The sequence below is a fragment of the Pelodiscus sinensis genome, unplaced genomic scaffold, assembly GCF_049634645.1.
Source record: "Pelodiscus sinensis isolate JC-2024 unplaced genomic scaffold, ASM4963464v1 ctg78, whole genome shotgun sequence".
NCBI classification, from domain to species: domain Eukaryota; kingdom Metazoa; phylum Chordata; order Testudines; family Trionychidae; genus Pelodiscus; species Pelodiscus sinensis.
In genome coordinates, this window is record NW_027466023.1 from 459,353 (window position 1) to 474,078 (window position 14,726).

At 43.9% G+C, this 14,726-nt stretch overlaps 1 protein-coding gene across 5 annotated transcripts in view; it reads left to right on the forward strand.

Moving 5' to 3' along the window:
- The window catches only part of LOC102453896 (RAB, member of RAS oncogene family like 2A), a 70,704-nt gene that overhangs the window by 51,341 nt on the left and 4,637 nt on the right, over positions 1–14,726 (forward strand). For all 5 annotated transcript variants that reach the window (XM_075918369.1, XM_075918368.1, XM_075918370.1 and 2 more), the window contains one exon: positions 10,320–10,431. In XM_075918369.1, coding sequence (XP_075774484.1) covers positions 10,320–10,431 — 112 coding nt within the window. The remainder of the gene's footprint in view (positions 1–10,319; positions 10,432–14,726) is intronic.

The window sequence follows — 14,726 nt, forward strand, 5'->3', positions numbered from 1 at the left end:
AAAAATTCCTAACTGTCAGGGTGGTCAAATATTGGAATAAATTGCCAAGGGAGGTGGTGGAATCTCCCTCTCTGGAGATATTTAAGAACAGGTTAGATAGACATCTGTCAGGGATGGTGTAGGTGGAGCTTGGTCCTGCCTTGAGGGCGGGGGGCTGGACTCGATGACCTCTCGAGGTCCCTTCCAGTCCTATGATTCTATGAATTACCCACTACTAACACCTGCCTCTTCCTAACTGGCATTCCCTCCCCATCAGAGGTATCCTCAGTGCGAGAGGATACTGCAACATCCTCTGGGAGGAGGGTCCCAACTACGGGATGGTTTCCCTCTGCTCCCATTAAATGCTCTGTTCCCTTGAGACTTTCATCCTCCTTAAGAACACTGGGGCTCTCAGACTGGAGGTGGGACAGTACTACAGTGTCCCAGAAAGTCTCATCAACATAGCTCTCTACCTCCCTTAGCTCCTCCAGTTCAGCCACCCTGTCCTCCAAAGCCCGAACTCGGTCTCTGAGGGTCAGGAGCTCCTTGCAACGGGTGCACACATACGCCACCCATCCACAGGGCAGGTAATCATACATGTTACACTCGACACAATAAACAGGATAGCCCCCACTCTGCTGCTGGGCTTCTGTCTCCATGTTTGTAATGAATAAGTTTAAGTATAAACTGGGATTCTTTTTAAACTTCTGGAGTATAGATTATTCTAAGAGTTACGTTTTAAAGAAGGACAGAAGTCACTAGTGCCCTCTAAACTCCCTCTCCAAACTCTCCTGTTAGCTGTTCCTGGTCTCTGAGTCACAGGCTTATATAGCTCTGGTAGCCCCTCCCCCTGACTGAGGCTCAGCCAATTAACAGAGGCTTCTAGATTTCAAACCTTTTAGAAGCTCCTTCAAACAAACAAACCAAACAAACAAACAAACCAAACAGACAAACACAAGCTCAGCACACTGCAAATAACTCCCCCACACACAAACACACACTCCAGACAGCCACTTACCACAAGGGTCCCGTTTTTACTCCTCTTTTACCTGGAGAACTCCCTCTCCAAACTCTCCTGTTAGCTGTTCCTGGTTGCGCTCTCCCTGGTCACACTGGAATGGGTTGCCTAGGAAGGTGGTAGAATCACCATCTTGAGAAATTCTATGGATCAGGCTTAAAGCCCTGGCTGGGATGATTTAGAATCATAGAACACTAGAACTGGAAGGGACCTTTAGAGGTGATCGAGTCCTATCCCCTGCTCTCATGGCAGAACCAAGTACTGTCTAGAGTCTAGATAATCCCTGATAGATATCTATCTAACCTGCTCTTAATTATCTCCAGAGATGGAGATTCCATCTATTTGGGGTTAGTCCTGCTTTGAGCAGGTGTTGGACTATATCGGTGTTCTTAACCAGTGGTACGAGTACTGTTAGAGGTACTCAAGAGAAATCTGGGGGGGTACATCAACACAACTGAAAATTGGAGAAAACTGAACTTTTGTTTTAAGTTTTACAGTGCTTTATTATTTGTGTACTTTTTACACCCAAAAATGTCATCGTCTGCCCAGCTATGATTAAGTTGATTAAACAAATGTGTTGCAATGGTAGAAAAAAATGTTGTGTGTCTGAAAACTGTAGGTACTGGGGGTACTTATAATATGTTTTAAAAAAGGGGGGTACTTATAATTTTTGTAAATGTGTACTTTATAAAAAAAAAAAAGGTTGAGAAACATTGGACTAGATGACCTCCTGAGGTCTTTTCCAACCCCAGTATTCTATGATTCTATGCTAAAGGAGCATTCAAAGAAAACAAGGCCATTGCAAAGAGATTAACTGAATTCATTGCATCTGTTTTCCCTGCAGATGATGTAAAGGAGATTCCCACACCTGAGCCATTCTTTTTAGGTGACAAATCTGAGGAGCGTCCCAGACTGAGGTGTTGAGAGAGGTTTTGGCACAAACTGATAAACAGTAGTAGTAAATCACCTGGACCTGATGTTATTCATCCAGGAATTCTAAAGGATTTCAAATAAGAAATTGCAAAATTACTAACTGTGGTTTGTAACCTACCATTTAATTCCTCATCTGTACCAGATGACTGGATGATACCTAATGTGACACCAGTTTTTTTTAAACGAATCCCGGGACAGTTCTGGCTATTACAGGCCAGTAAGCTTAACTTCAGTAGTAAGCTTCAGGGGATAGCCGAGTTAGTCTGTACAGGATAAACTTAAAAAACAAGAAATGGTCTGGTAGCACTTTATAGACTAACAAAACATGTAGATGGTATCATGAGCTTCCATGGGCATAGCCCACTTCCTTAGTGGTCTGTGCCCATGGAAGCTCATGATACCATCTACAAGTTTTGTTAGCCTATAGAGTGCTACCAGACCATTTGTTGTTTTGTCAGTAATAAGCAAATTGGTTTCAACAGTAGTAAAGAACCAAATTCTCAGACACACAGCTGAATGTGTGTGGTTTGTTGGGGAACAGTCAACATTGCTTTTGTAAAGGGAAATCATGCCTCGCCAATTTATGAGAATTCTTTGTGGGGGGTCAACAATGTGGACAAGGGTGATCCAGTTGATACAATGTATTTAGACTTTTAGAAAGACTTAGATAAGTCCACCACCAAAGACTACTAAGCAAAATAAGCTGTCCTGTCATGGATCAAGAACAGATTAAAATAGAGGAAACAAAGGGTAGGAATAAATGGTCAGTTTTCACAAGGGAAACAGGTAAATTGTGGGATTGCCTGGAGAACTGTACTGGGACCAATGCTGTTCAACATATTCATAAATGATTTGGAAAAGAGAGTAAACAGTGAAACGGCAGAGTTTGCAGATGACACTGTGCCTCTCCCTTTGAAGAATAATGATAGAGATGCAGCCGTGTTAGTCTGGTCTAGCTGAAACAAAAGACAGGACTATGCAGCACTTTAAAGACTAACAAGATGGTTTATTAGGTGATGAGCTTTCATGGGTCAGACCCACTTCCTCAGATCAATTTGTGGAAGAAAATTGGCACAACAATATATAACAAAGTGATACTATCAAAAACAAGTGAACACATGTAAAATTGATAAATCAGATTTTAGAATGGGGTGGGAGGTGAGGCGGGAAGGTTAGTGTCTGTGAGGTAATGATATTAGGGGTGATAATTGGGGAAGCTATCTTTGTAATGGGTGAGATAATTAGCATCTTTGTTAAGATCCATACGTAAAGTATCAACTTTAAGCATGAATGACAGTTCTGAGGATTCTCTTTGAAGTCTGGAGTTAAAATCTCTTTGAAGCAATATGCATGTTTTAAGGTCATTGAGGGAATGGTCAGTCTGGTTAAAATGGCAAGCAACAGTTTTCTCTCTGTGAGAGAGCCTGATGTCTGTTTTATGTGCATTGATTCCTTGGCGAAGTGTCTGAGAAGTTTGTCCAATGTACATAGCAGACGCACACTTTAGGCACATGATGGCATAAATTGTATTTCTGGATGAACAGGAATATGTGTTCTTGACCTTGTAACTAACATGGTAAGGTCCAATAATGGTGTCAGCTGAGTAAATATGTGGACAAAGCTGGCACCGGGGTTTGTTGCAAGGGAAAGTTCCAGGGTTGGTATTAGTGTGATATGTCTTGTGGTTGTTGATAAGAATCATCCTGAGGTTAAGTGATGGTCTATAGGAGACTATGGGTCTGTCCCCCAGAGCCTCTCGGAGGGTAGTATCCTGTTCCAGTATAGGTTGTAGTTTATTGATAATGCGTTGGAGGGGTTTAAGTTGAGGGCTATAGGTGATGGCAAGTGGTGTTCTATTGTTGGCTACATTTCAAAGGGAGAGACAGCTGCTTGAATACCTGCTGCTCTTCTGCCTTTTAAATGTAGTAAGAGCCATGGGCAGATCTTACTACATTTAAAAGGTAGAGGCACAGCGAGGATAGCGAGTGCCCCACCCCACGCTTTATCAATTAATCGAGTAGCCAATGGAAATTCCATCAACTACTCGATTAGTTGATTATTCAAAATTTAACATCCATAGTCCGCAGCCTGTAGCGGCACTTGGGATTCCTTCATCCCAAGTGCAAGACTCTGTATGGGTATGTCTACACTACAGCACTAATTCGAACTAACTTAATTCGAATTAGTTAATTCGAACTAAGCTAATTCAAACTAGTGCATCTAGACCTAAAATCTAATTCGAATTAGCGTTTTGCTAATTCGAAATAGCATGTCCACACTGAGCGGACCCTGAACCGAAGTTAAGGCTGGCCGGAAGCAGTGCCATCAGGTTAGGACTTAGGGTACGTCTAGACTACATGCATCTGTTGCCAGAGGCATGTAGATTAGGCTACCAGACATAGGAAAATTATTTAAATCGCCGCTTCATTTAAATTTACATGGCTGCCACGCTGAGCCGACAAACAGCTGATCAGAGGCATACCTGGGTGGTCAACAAATACCTTTGATGTCGACACCCGCGCGTCCAGACTATTGCGCTGAGCCGACAAACAGCTGATCAGCTGTTTGTTGGCTCAGCGCGGCAGCCATGTAAATTTAAATGAAGCGGCGATTATTTAAATCGCCGCTTCATTTTCCTATGTCTGGTAGCCTAATCTACATGCCTCTGGGGACAGAGGCATATAGTCTAGACATACCCTTAGAGTGTGGAGCTGCTGTCTCAGGCTAGCCGAGGGCTGTGCATAAAGAGACCCAACCCCCACCCCGGACATACAGTTCTCAGGGTTCACCGCTTGCTTGTCTACCTCGATGAGGGACAGCAAAGCAGTCCTGTGTTGGAGTGCCCTGAGTGCCCACACTTGGCACATCACAGCACTCGGCCATCAGCCCAGCTGCACTTGCCACAGGCTGCCATCCGGGGGCGGGGGGGTCAATCGGTGGGATGTGAGGATCCGGGAAACCCTGCAGGAGAGCTTCCACCCTGAGTCCTCCTCATCGGGGGCTCGTTCCCCATTCCTCCCTCACCTCCTTCCATTTACCCCTCCCTAACCCTTCTTCCTGATATAAAAAATAAAGGACACGTATGTTCAAAAATAGAAACTCTCTTTATTTAACAAAACTGGGGGGGTTAACCTCTGGGGAGCCTGGGAAAAGGAGATGAGAGAGGGGAAGAGAGAGGCTGGGAGAGGAGAGGGGGAAACCTGGGAGGAGGGAGCTGGAAGGGGGAAGTCAGGGGAAGGAGGAGGAGGGGAAGTATAAAACTATGATACACCATATCTTCAGTACAGTGTACAGATGCGGTCTCCTCACCTCAAAAAAGATGTTTTGGCCTTGGAAAGGGTTCAGAAAAGGGCAACTAAAATGTTTAGGGGTTTGGAAGAGGTCCCATATGAAGAGAGGCTAAAGAGACTGGGACTTTTCAGCTTAGAAAAGAGGAGATGGAGGGGGGATATGATAGAGGTCTATAAAACCATGAGTGGTGTGGAGAGGGTGCATAAAGAAAAGTTCTTCATTAGTTCCCATAATATAAGGACTAGAGGACACCAAATGAAATGAATGGGTAGCAGGTTTCAAACTAATAAAAGAAAGTTCTTCACAAAGCAAATAGTCAACCTGTGGAACTCCTTGCCACAGGAGGCTGTGAAGGCTAGGACGAGAACAGAGTTTAAAGAGAAGTTAGATAAAGTCATGGAGGTTGGGTCCATGGAGTGTTATTAGCTAGGGGGTAGGAATGGTGTCCCTGGCCTCTGTTTGTGGAAGGTTGGACATGGATGGCACCAGACAAATGGCTTCGTCACTTTCTTCAGTCCATCCCCTCCGGGGTAGCTGATGTCGGCCGCTGTCGGCAGACAGGCTACTGGGCTAGATGGACCTTTGGTCTGACCCAGTACAGCCGTTCTTATGTTCTAAGCTCAGGGCTCAGGGTCTGGGGTCTCACTGGACCAACTTGATTTTCATGCAAACCTGCTCCTGGGTTCACATGTGGCCTTTGGTGGCCAGGCTGGCAGCTAACCTGCCCTAGACGGCCACTTTCCTGTGCCTTGTGCAGAGATTGTGGACGTTGGAGGCCTCCCCCCTCAAACCTGGATGAAGTCTACAATCTCCGCACTAGACCAGGCGGGCTCCCGTCTCTTGCAGCCCCGGGCAGGCTCCTGGAAGCTGCCAGTCTGGTCCTGGCAAGAGGCAGAGGGCTGGGTGGCAGCAGGTGGCTGGCTCATGCCATGCCAGGTGCAGGGTCTGCTGGCTGGGTGCTGGCAGGCTTGCACCTGGCATGGGCACCGTAGCCAGACCGTGGCCTTTTAAGGGCTCCGGGGCCAGGAGGGGGGCAGAAGAGTTTCCATGGCTTGGCCCAGAGTGACCACCAGGGCAAGCCGGGAAGGGCTAGCCTCCAACTAGTTTGAATTAAGTGGCTACACAGCCCTTAATTCGAACTACTTAATTCGAAGTAGGCATTAGTCCTCGTAGAATAAGGTTTACCTAGTTCGAATTAAGCGCTCCGCTAGTTCGAATTAAGTTCGAACTAGCGGTTTGTATGTGTAGCGCCTATTAAAGTTAATTCGAAATATCGGCTGTTAGTTTGAATTAACTTTGTAGTGTAGACATACCCTCATTATGTAATTAATGGTGAGTTCCCATTAGCCACTGATGGTCCATGGAAAGTTTGCATTAAGCCAGATGGTCCATGGACCAAAAAGTTTGAGAAGCACTGTGCTAGAGGGTGATTGCTGCCCAGGCTGTAGCTCCAGGGCTGGGCAGCACCAGGAGTGGATGAGGGGAGAGTAAAATGCATGGGGGTGGGGGTCCCCCTGCCCCAAAGCTGCATTGGCGCCTGGGTCTCTGGCACTTGGCAGAGACTCTGAGGTTCCTACAGCTGAGTGTGGGGCAGGAGATGCAGCACATTCTGTGGCTATGTGGAGAGAGAGCAAGTATTGTCCTTCCCAAGCAGGCCAAGACTAGCAGTGATGAGATCCTACCTGGGGTGCTTCTAGACCCTCTTATACTTCTTGGAATCACCTGCGGTTGCAGGAAGCTCTGTGGTTTTTGTTTTCAGAGTCCAGTTCTGAAGGCAGCACAGATGTGAGGGTGATAATCCCATGACCTCCTCATAACAGGCGAAACCACCCCCTCCTCATTCCCTCCACCATCTCCTTTTGAGTCAGGAACGCTTGGTTACAATATGACAAAATTTCAGTTTTAAACAGCTGAAAACATGAAATTTGACAATTTTCAAATCCTATGGCCGTGAAATAGAGCTTTACTATTTATTCCCTCCCTCCCTCGTTCCATACCTTTGTACTTCTGTTGTTCTCTTTATGATGTTGCACCCCATAGTCTTTATGGAAATATGCTTATGAATAGGATAACTCAAATATGCTTTATGCAAAGTACTTCATCTAACAGATCATTTAAAAGGTACAATCTGATGCATGTGTACATTCTCTTTGTGTGCATGTATCATTCCTGTATTTGAAGTTAGAAATCTGAAGTATAAACCTGTTTACTAATGTAGACATAATGGCTATGTCTACATTGGCATCCCTTTCCGGAAAAGGGATGCTAATGAGACACTTCGGAATTGAAAATCCGCGGGGGATTTAAATATCCCCCGCGGCATTTGCATTTGCATGGCTGCCGCTTTTTTCCGGCTCGGGGTTTTTGCCGGAGAAAAGCGCCAGTGTAGACGCGATTCTCCGGAAAATAAGCCCTTTTCCGGAAGATCCTTTATTCCTACTTGAAAGTAGGAATAAGGAATCCTCCAGAAAAGGGCTTATTTAACCTGGGATGAGGTTTACCTGGGTGGTTGACAAATACCTTTGATGTCGACACCCGTGCGTCCAGACTATCGCGCTGAGCCGACAAACAGCTGATCAGCTGTTTGTCGGCTCAGCGCGGCAGCCATGTAAATTTAAATGAAGCGGCAATTTAAATAATTAATAAACCTCATCCCAGGAGGTTTACCTGGGTGATCGGCAAATACCTTTGATGTCGACACCTGCGCGTCCAGACTATCGCGCTGAGCAGACAAACAGCTGATCAGCTGTTTGTCGGCTCAGTGCGGCAGCCATGTAAATTTAAATGAAGCGGCGATTATTTAAATCGCCGCTTCATTTTCCTATGTCTGGTAGCCTAATCTACATGCCTCTGTCGCCAGAGGCATGTAGTCTAGACGTACCCTTAGGGTAAGAAAATGCATATAACAAGTGTCTTTGAGTATAAGGCTTAGCTGGCATGCTTTGTTTTATTTTGCTTAGTAACTTACTTTGATCTGTTTGCTGTTACTTGCAACCACTTACATCCTACCTTTTATATTTAATACAATCATTTTTGTTTATTAATAAATCCAGTATAAATAATTATCTGGGGGAAAAATAGTTGTGCATATCTCTCTTTCATTGATAAGGGGGCCCAATAACTAATGAGCTTTATCTGGGGTTCTGGTCCCATTGGGACTGTGCACCTGGGTGTTGTGTTAAGTTCCTTTGACTGAGCCTTCCCAGAGCTGATCTACTCTCAGTGTCTGTGCTGCTCTGCTACAGGTTGTGACTCCAACTCTGTGCCATTGCTGGAAGAGACTGGAGGGTCTGGCTCCCCAGAGAGCAGATAGACAGGCTCGGTGGTATTTCAGCAATTCAAGTGACAGTCTCAAGGGGATTTCGATGACTGAAGTTTTGACACTCTCTACTCTGTCCATTTCATCAACAGCTTTTCAGTAATATCCTACCCAGAACAGAATGCACTTTTCTTGGTTCAGTCGCATCACCTCCATATAGGGAGACTCTGTCCCTTTGTTGCTTTGATTTGATGCCTTGGAGCATGCAGCACAAAGCTGTATTGGCCTGTTCTGCAGGATGAATGAGTTGCAAAGTAATGTCCCATTTGCTGCCCTTGTCTTTCAGCCACTGCTGCTTCCCACTGGTGTGTTCCCTTTTCCAAGCTTTAATCTCCTTCCTCTGTCCACACCGTTGTTCTCAACTCCCCCTAGCTTTGTGTCATTTGTAAACCTCATTAACATGTTACTGACACCCTTGTTTAGAGCAGGGGTCTCCAAACTTTTCAGCCCGAGGGCCGCATTAACTATCAAACAGCAGTTCGGGGGCCGACTACACACTTGAGGTCCAAATAAAAAACAATCAAAACATGGATGTTGTTTTTAATTATTTATTTAATATTATTTTATTCAGTTATTATTTAATAACACATTGATACACTACACATGAACACCTGTATTAGTGTGAATGGTGAAATTGTTTCCTGGATGCCAAAATAGCAGACATTTCTGGCTTTAGATTTGTTGTCCCTAACATCAACAGTGACCTGAGATTATCATCGGACAAGTTTGTTCTCAAATTGTTCTTCACGTATTTCATTCTTGAAAATGTTTGTTCACACAGGTATGTTGTTCCAAAGATTGAAAGGTACCTTGATGTAAAAGTTTTGACATTAGGAAAGTCTTCCTTGGGCAAAAACTGGTAAAAACCCACCAGTCCTATTTTGAACTTGTCCCTAAGGAGGTCATTTGCTTGCAACTCAATGTCTTCCAGCTGCAGTTCATCTGGGCAACTGGCCACATCTGCTTCAAATGGGTTTTGAAACAATTTAAACCATTTAAACCATTTAAAACCATTTAAAAACTCCGCCACTAGATGGCGTTATATCATCTCATTGACTGTGAACGGAAGTAGAAAAAGTAAGCAGCGAATAAGGTTTTGCAATGTAATGATCGGTTGGAAAACATAACGCACTACTGCGTGCCTCTATTTTAATTCGGTAAAAACATAACGTCCATGTAAGCGGCGGCTGATCTTGGCAGGATACACGTAAATTTCCGTAATTTTTTTTCCGTAGACAAAAAGGTCTCCACGGGCCGGATGAGAGGGCCTCGCGGGCCGCATCCGGCCCGCGGGCCGTAGTTTGGAGACCCCTGGTTTAGAGCATGAATGAATTTGTTAAATCAGACTGGGCTTGACCGCTGTCCTTACAAAACACACTAAACACACTAGACCATTCCCCATCCTCAGTGCTGTTCACTCAGCACAATATGGGGGGACCAAGAGGCTGCTAGTGGTGCAAGGAGAAGGGCTGGTTTATTTTTAATGGCTTGAAGGTAATTTCCCATTGAGCATACATCTCTCTTACTGCCTTCCTGCCAGTTTTCAGCCCCTGTGCTGGTGTCTGGTTTAAGCCAATTCTGACAGTAATGAATTCTGACAGTGAGGTTCCATGCATGTGGTATCAAAATTTTAGTCCAATCTAAGCATCTCCTTTCAGCATCCTCCCTTCAGACACTAGCTCTGCACTTCTGTGTGTTTAAACAGAAAGGCAGTGAGTTTGCATGGTGAGATGAGTTCTTTGCAAATGCTCTATGCTGTGGGTTGCTCTTCCTTGGCAGGTGTTTGATGTGCAGAGGAAGGTCACCTATAAGAATCTGAGTAACTGGTACAAGGAGCTGAGGGAGTTCCGTCCAGAGATCCCCTGCATTGTGGTGGCCAATAAAATTGATGGTGAGTGTTTCTGCCTCTTAGACTTTCAGTACTATGGGATAGTCCCTTTGGTGACATGGCTGATGGAAGTGACTGCATGGCTGGTCCCAAAGCCTTCTTCGAGATGTAGTCCATAGGGCATATTTTACCTAATAAAGAGCTGGATTCTGGGGTAGCTTTCCATAGCGTGTTTTTGCCTTTTGACTTGATTTTGTTCACAAAAAGAAACAAAACACAAATAAAAGGAAAAACCTAACAACAAATAATCCTGCAGGAGTTTAGGGACTAACCAAAAAATATAGATGGTTGCTGCAAGACTGTTCGTTGTTTTTAAAGTTTATTGAATTACAGACTAACATGGCTACCCCTCTGAAACAAAAAGAAGTTTTTCTTTACACAGCGCAAGTCAGCCTGTGGAACTCCTTGCAAGAGGATGTTGTGAAGACCAGGACTTTAACAGGCTTCAAAAAAGAACTATATAAATTCATGGAGGCTAGGTCCAACAGTACTTATTAGCCAGAATGGGTAGGAATGGTGTTCCTAGCCTTTGTTTGGCACGGGCTAGAAATGGATGACAGAAGAAGGATCACTTGATGACTACCTATTCTGTTCACTCCCTCTGTGGCACCTGGCATTGGCTCCTGTCAGAAGACAGGATACTGAGCTACATAGACCTTTGGTCTGACCCAAAATAGTCATTCTTATGTTCTTATGTTTTCAGCTTAGATGTAAACATACAGCACAATTAACTGAGCTTTGTCCTGAGATCACCCAGCCTCTTTCCTGCCCCCTTCTGCTCCCCTGAACTGCCACTTCCACCAGACTGGGCACCTGAGAGAGCCCTCTTAGCTCACTAGGTTCCCTGACATTGCTCCTCTTTTTAATCTGTATTGTAGAAGTACCAGAAGCCTCAGCCAGATCAAGCCCTCATGTACAGAGTGCTGCACAAACATAGGGTGATATGGCCTCTGCCCAAAGAGATTGCAGAGAAGCCATAAATGACCATGACAAACAGTGGAAGAGCTGTGGGTGGGAGGGTAAGGGGGAGCGTTCCGGGTAATGCAGGTATTGCAGATAATGAAGACACACAGATTAACATAATTTGTTGGGGGAAAGTCAACATGGTTTCTATAAAGGGAAATCCTGTTTTACTAATCTACTAGAGTTCTATGAGGGGGTCAACAAACATGTGGACAAGAGGAATTCAGTAGATGTAGTATACTTAGATTTCCAGAAAGCCTTTGACAAGGTCCCTCCCCAAATGTTCTTAAGTAAAGTAAGTCCTCAAGGGATAAGAGGGAAGTCCTTTCATGGACTGATAACTGGTTAAAAGACAGGAAACAAAGGGTAGGAATAAATGGTAAGATTTCAGAATAGAGAGAGGTAACTAGTGGGGTCCTCCAAGGGTCTGTCCTGGGACCAATCCTGTTCAACTTATTTATAAATGATGTGGAAAAAGGGGTAAACAGTGAGGTGGCAAAATTTGCAGATGACATCAAACTGCTCAAGATAATTAAGACCAAAGCAAACTGTGAAGAGCTTCAAAAATGTCTAACCAAACTAAGTGATTGGGCAACAAAATGGCAAATGAAGTTTAATGTTGATAAATTTCAAGTAATGCACGTTGCAAAAAATAATCCCAACTATACACACAATATGAGGGGGATTAGTTTAGCTACAAGAACTCAAGAGAGAGATCTTGGAGTCATTGTGGATAGTTCTCTGAAAACATCTGCTCAGTGTGCAGCAACAGTCAAAAAAGCAAACTGAATGTTAGGAATCATTTAAGAAGGGATAGAGAATAAGACAGAGAATATCTTATTCCCTCTATATGAAACATATATACCCACATCTTGAATACTGTGTACAGAGGTTGTTGCCTCATCTCAAAAAAGATATATTTGCATTGGAAAAGGTTTAGAGAAGGGCAACAAAAATGATTAGGGGTTTGGAATGGGTCTCATATGAAAAGAAATTAAAAAGACTGAGACTTTTCATCTTAGAAAAGAGGAGATTAAAGTGGTATATGATAGAAGTCTATAAAATCATGACTGGTGTGGAAAAAATGAATAAGAAAAAGTTATTTACTTGTTTCCATAATATAAGAACTAGAGGTTGCCAAATGAAATGAATAGATAGATGTTTAAAACAAACAAAAGGAAGTTTTTCTTCACACAGCACACAGTCAACGTGTGGAACTCCTTGCCAGAGGATGTTGAAAAAACTAGGACTTTCTTGGATTGAGAACTGGTTAAAAGTCAGGAAACAAAGGGTAGGAATAAATGGTAAATTTTCAGAATGGAGAGTGGTAACTAGTGGTGTACCCCAAGGGTCAGTCCTGGGACCAATCCTTTTCAACTTATTCATAAATGATCTGGAGAAAGGGGTAAGCAGTGAGGTAGTAAAGTTTGCAGATGATACCAAACTGTTTAGGATAGTCAAAACAGAAGCAGACTGTGAGGGACTCCAAGAAGATCTCAGCAAACTGAGTGATTGGGCAACAAAATGGCAAATGAAATTTAATGTGGATAAGTGTAAAGTAATGCACATTGGGAAAAATAACCCCAACTATACGTACAGTATGATGGGGGGTAATTTGGCTACGACAAATCAGGAAAGAGATCTTGGAGTTATCGTGGACAGTTCTCTGAAAACTTCCACACAGAGTGCAGCGGCGGTCAAAAAGGCAAATAGGATGCTAGGAATTATTAGGAAAGGGATAGAAAATAAGACCCAGAATATCTTACTGCCCCTGTATAAAACTATGGTACGCCCACATCTTGAATACTGTGTACAGATGTGGTCTCCTCACCTCAAAAAAGATATTTTGGCCTTGGAAAGGGTTCAGAAAAGGGCAACTAAAATGATTAGGGGTTTGGAACGAGTCCCATATGAGGAGAGGCTAAAGTGACTGGGACTTTTCAGTTTAGAAAAGAGGAGACTGAGGGGGGATGTGATAGAGGTCTATAAAATCATGAGTGGTGTGGAGAGGGCTGATAAAGAAAAGTTATTTATTAGTTCCCATAATAGAAGAACTAGAGGACACCAAATGAAATTAATGGGTAGTAGGTTTAAAACTAATAAAAGGAAGTTCTTCTTCACACAGCGTGTTGTCAACCTGTGGAACTCCTTGCCAGAGGAGGCTGTGAAGGCTAGGACTATAATAGAGTTTAAAGAGAAGCTGGATAAATTCATGGAGGTTAGGTCCATAAAAGGCTATTAGCCAGGGGATAAAATGGTGTCCTTGGCCTCTATTTGTCAGAGGCTGGAGAGGGATGGCAGGAGACAAATCGCTTGATCATTGTCTTCGGTCCACCCTCTCCGGGGCACCTGGTGCTGGCCACTGTCGATAGACAGGATACTGGGCTAGATGGACCTTTGGTCTGACCCAGTACGGCCGTTCTTATGTTATGTTCTTATGACTTTAACAGGTTCAAAAAAGAGCTAGATAGATTCATGGAGGTTAGGTCCATCAATGGCTATTAGCCAGGATGGGTAGGAATAGTGTACCTAGCCTCTGTTTGTCTGGAAATGGATGACAGGAGAAGGATCGTGTGACGATTACCTACATAAGAACATAAACATAAGAACATAAGAATGGCCGTACTGGGTCAGACCAAAGGTCCATCTAGCCCAGTATCCTGTCTACCGACAGTGGCCAGCACCAGGTACCCCAGAGAGGGTGGACCGAAGACGATGATCAAGCGATTTGTCTCCTGCCATCCCTCTCCAGCCTCTGACAAACAGAGGCCAAGGACACCATTTTATCCCCTGGCTAATAGCCTTTTATGGACCTAACCTCCATGAATTTATCCAGCTTCTCTTTAAACTCTATTATAGTCCTAGCCTTCACCACCTCCTCTGGCAAGGAGTTCCACAGGTTGACTACACGCTGTGTGAAGAAGAACTTTCTTTTATTAGTTTAAAACCTACTACCCATTAATTTCATTTGGTGTCCTCTAGTTCTTCTATTATGGGAACTAATAAATAACTTTTCTTTATCAGCCCTCTCCACACCACTCATGATTTTATAGACTTCTATCACATGCCCCCTCAGTCTCCTCTTTTCTAAACTGAAAAGTCCCAGTCGCTTTAACCTCTCCTCATATGGGACCCGTTCCAAACCCCTAATCATTTTAGTTGCCCTTTTCTGAACCCTTTCCAAGGCCAAAATATCTTTTTTGAGGTGAGGAGACCACACCTGTACATAGTATTCAAGATGTGGGCGTACCATAGTTTTATACAGGGGCAGTAAGATATTCTGGGTCTTATTTTCTATCCCTTTCTTAATAATTCCCAGCATCCTATTTGCCTTT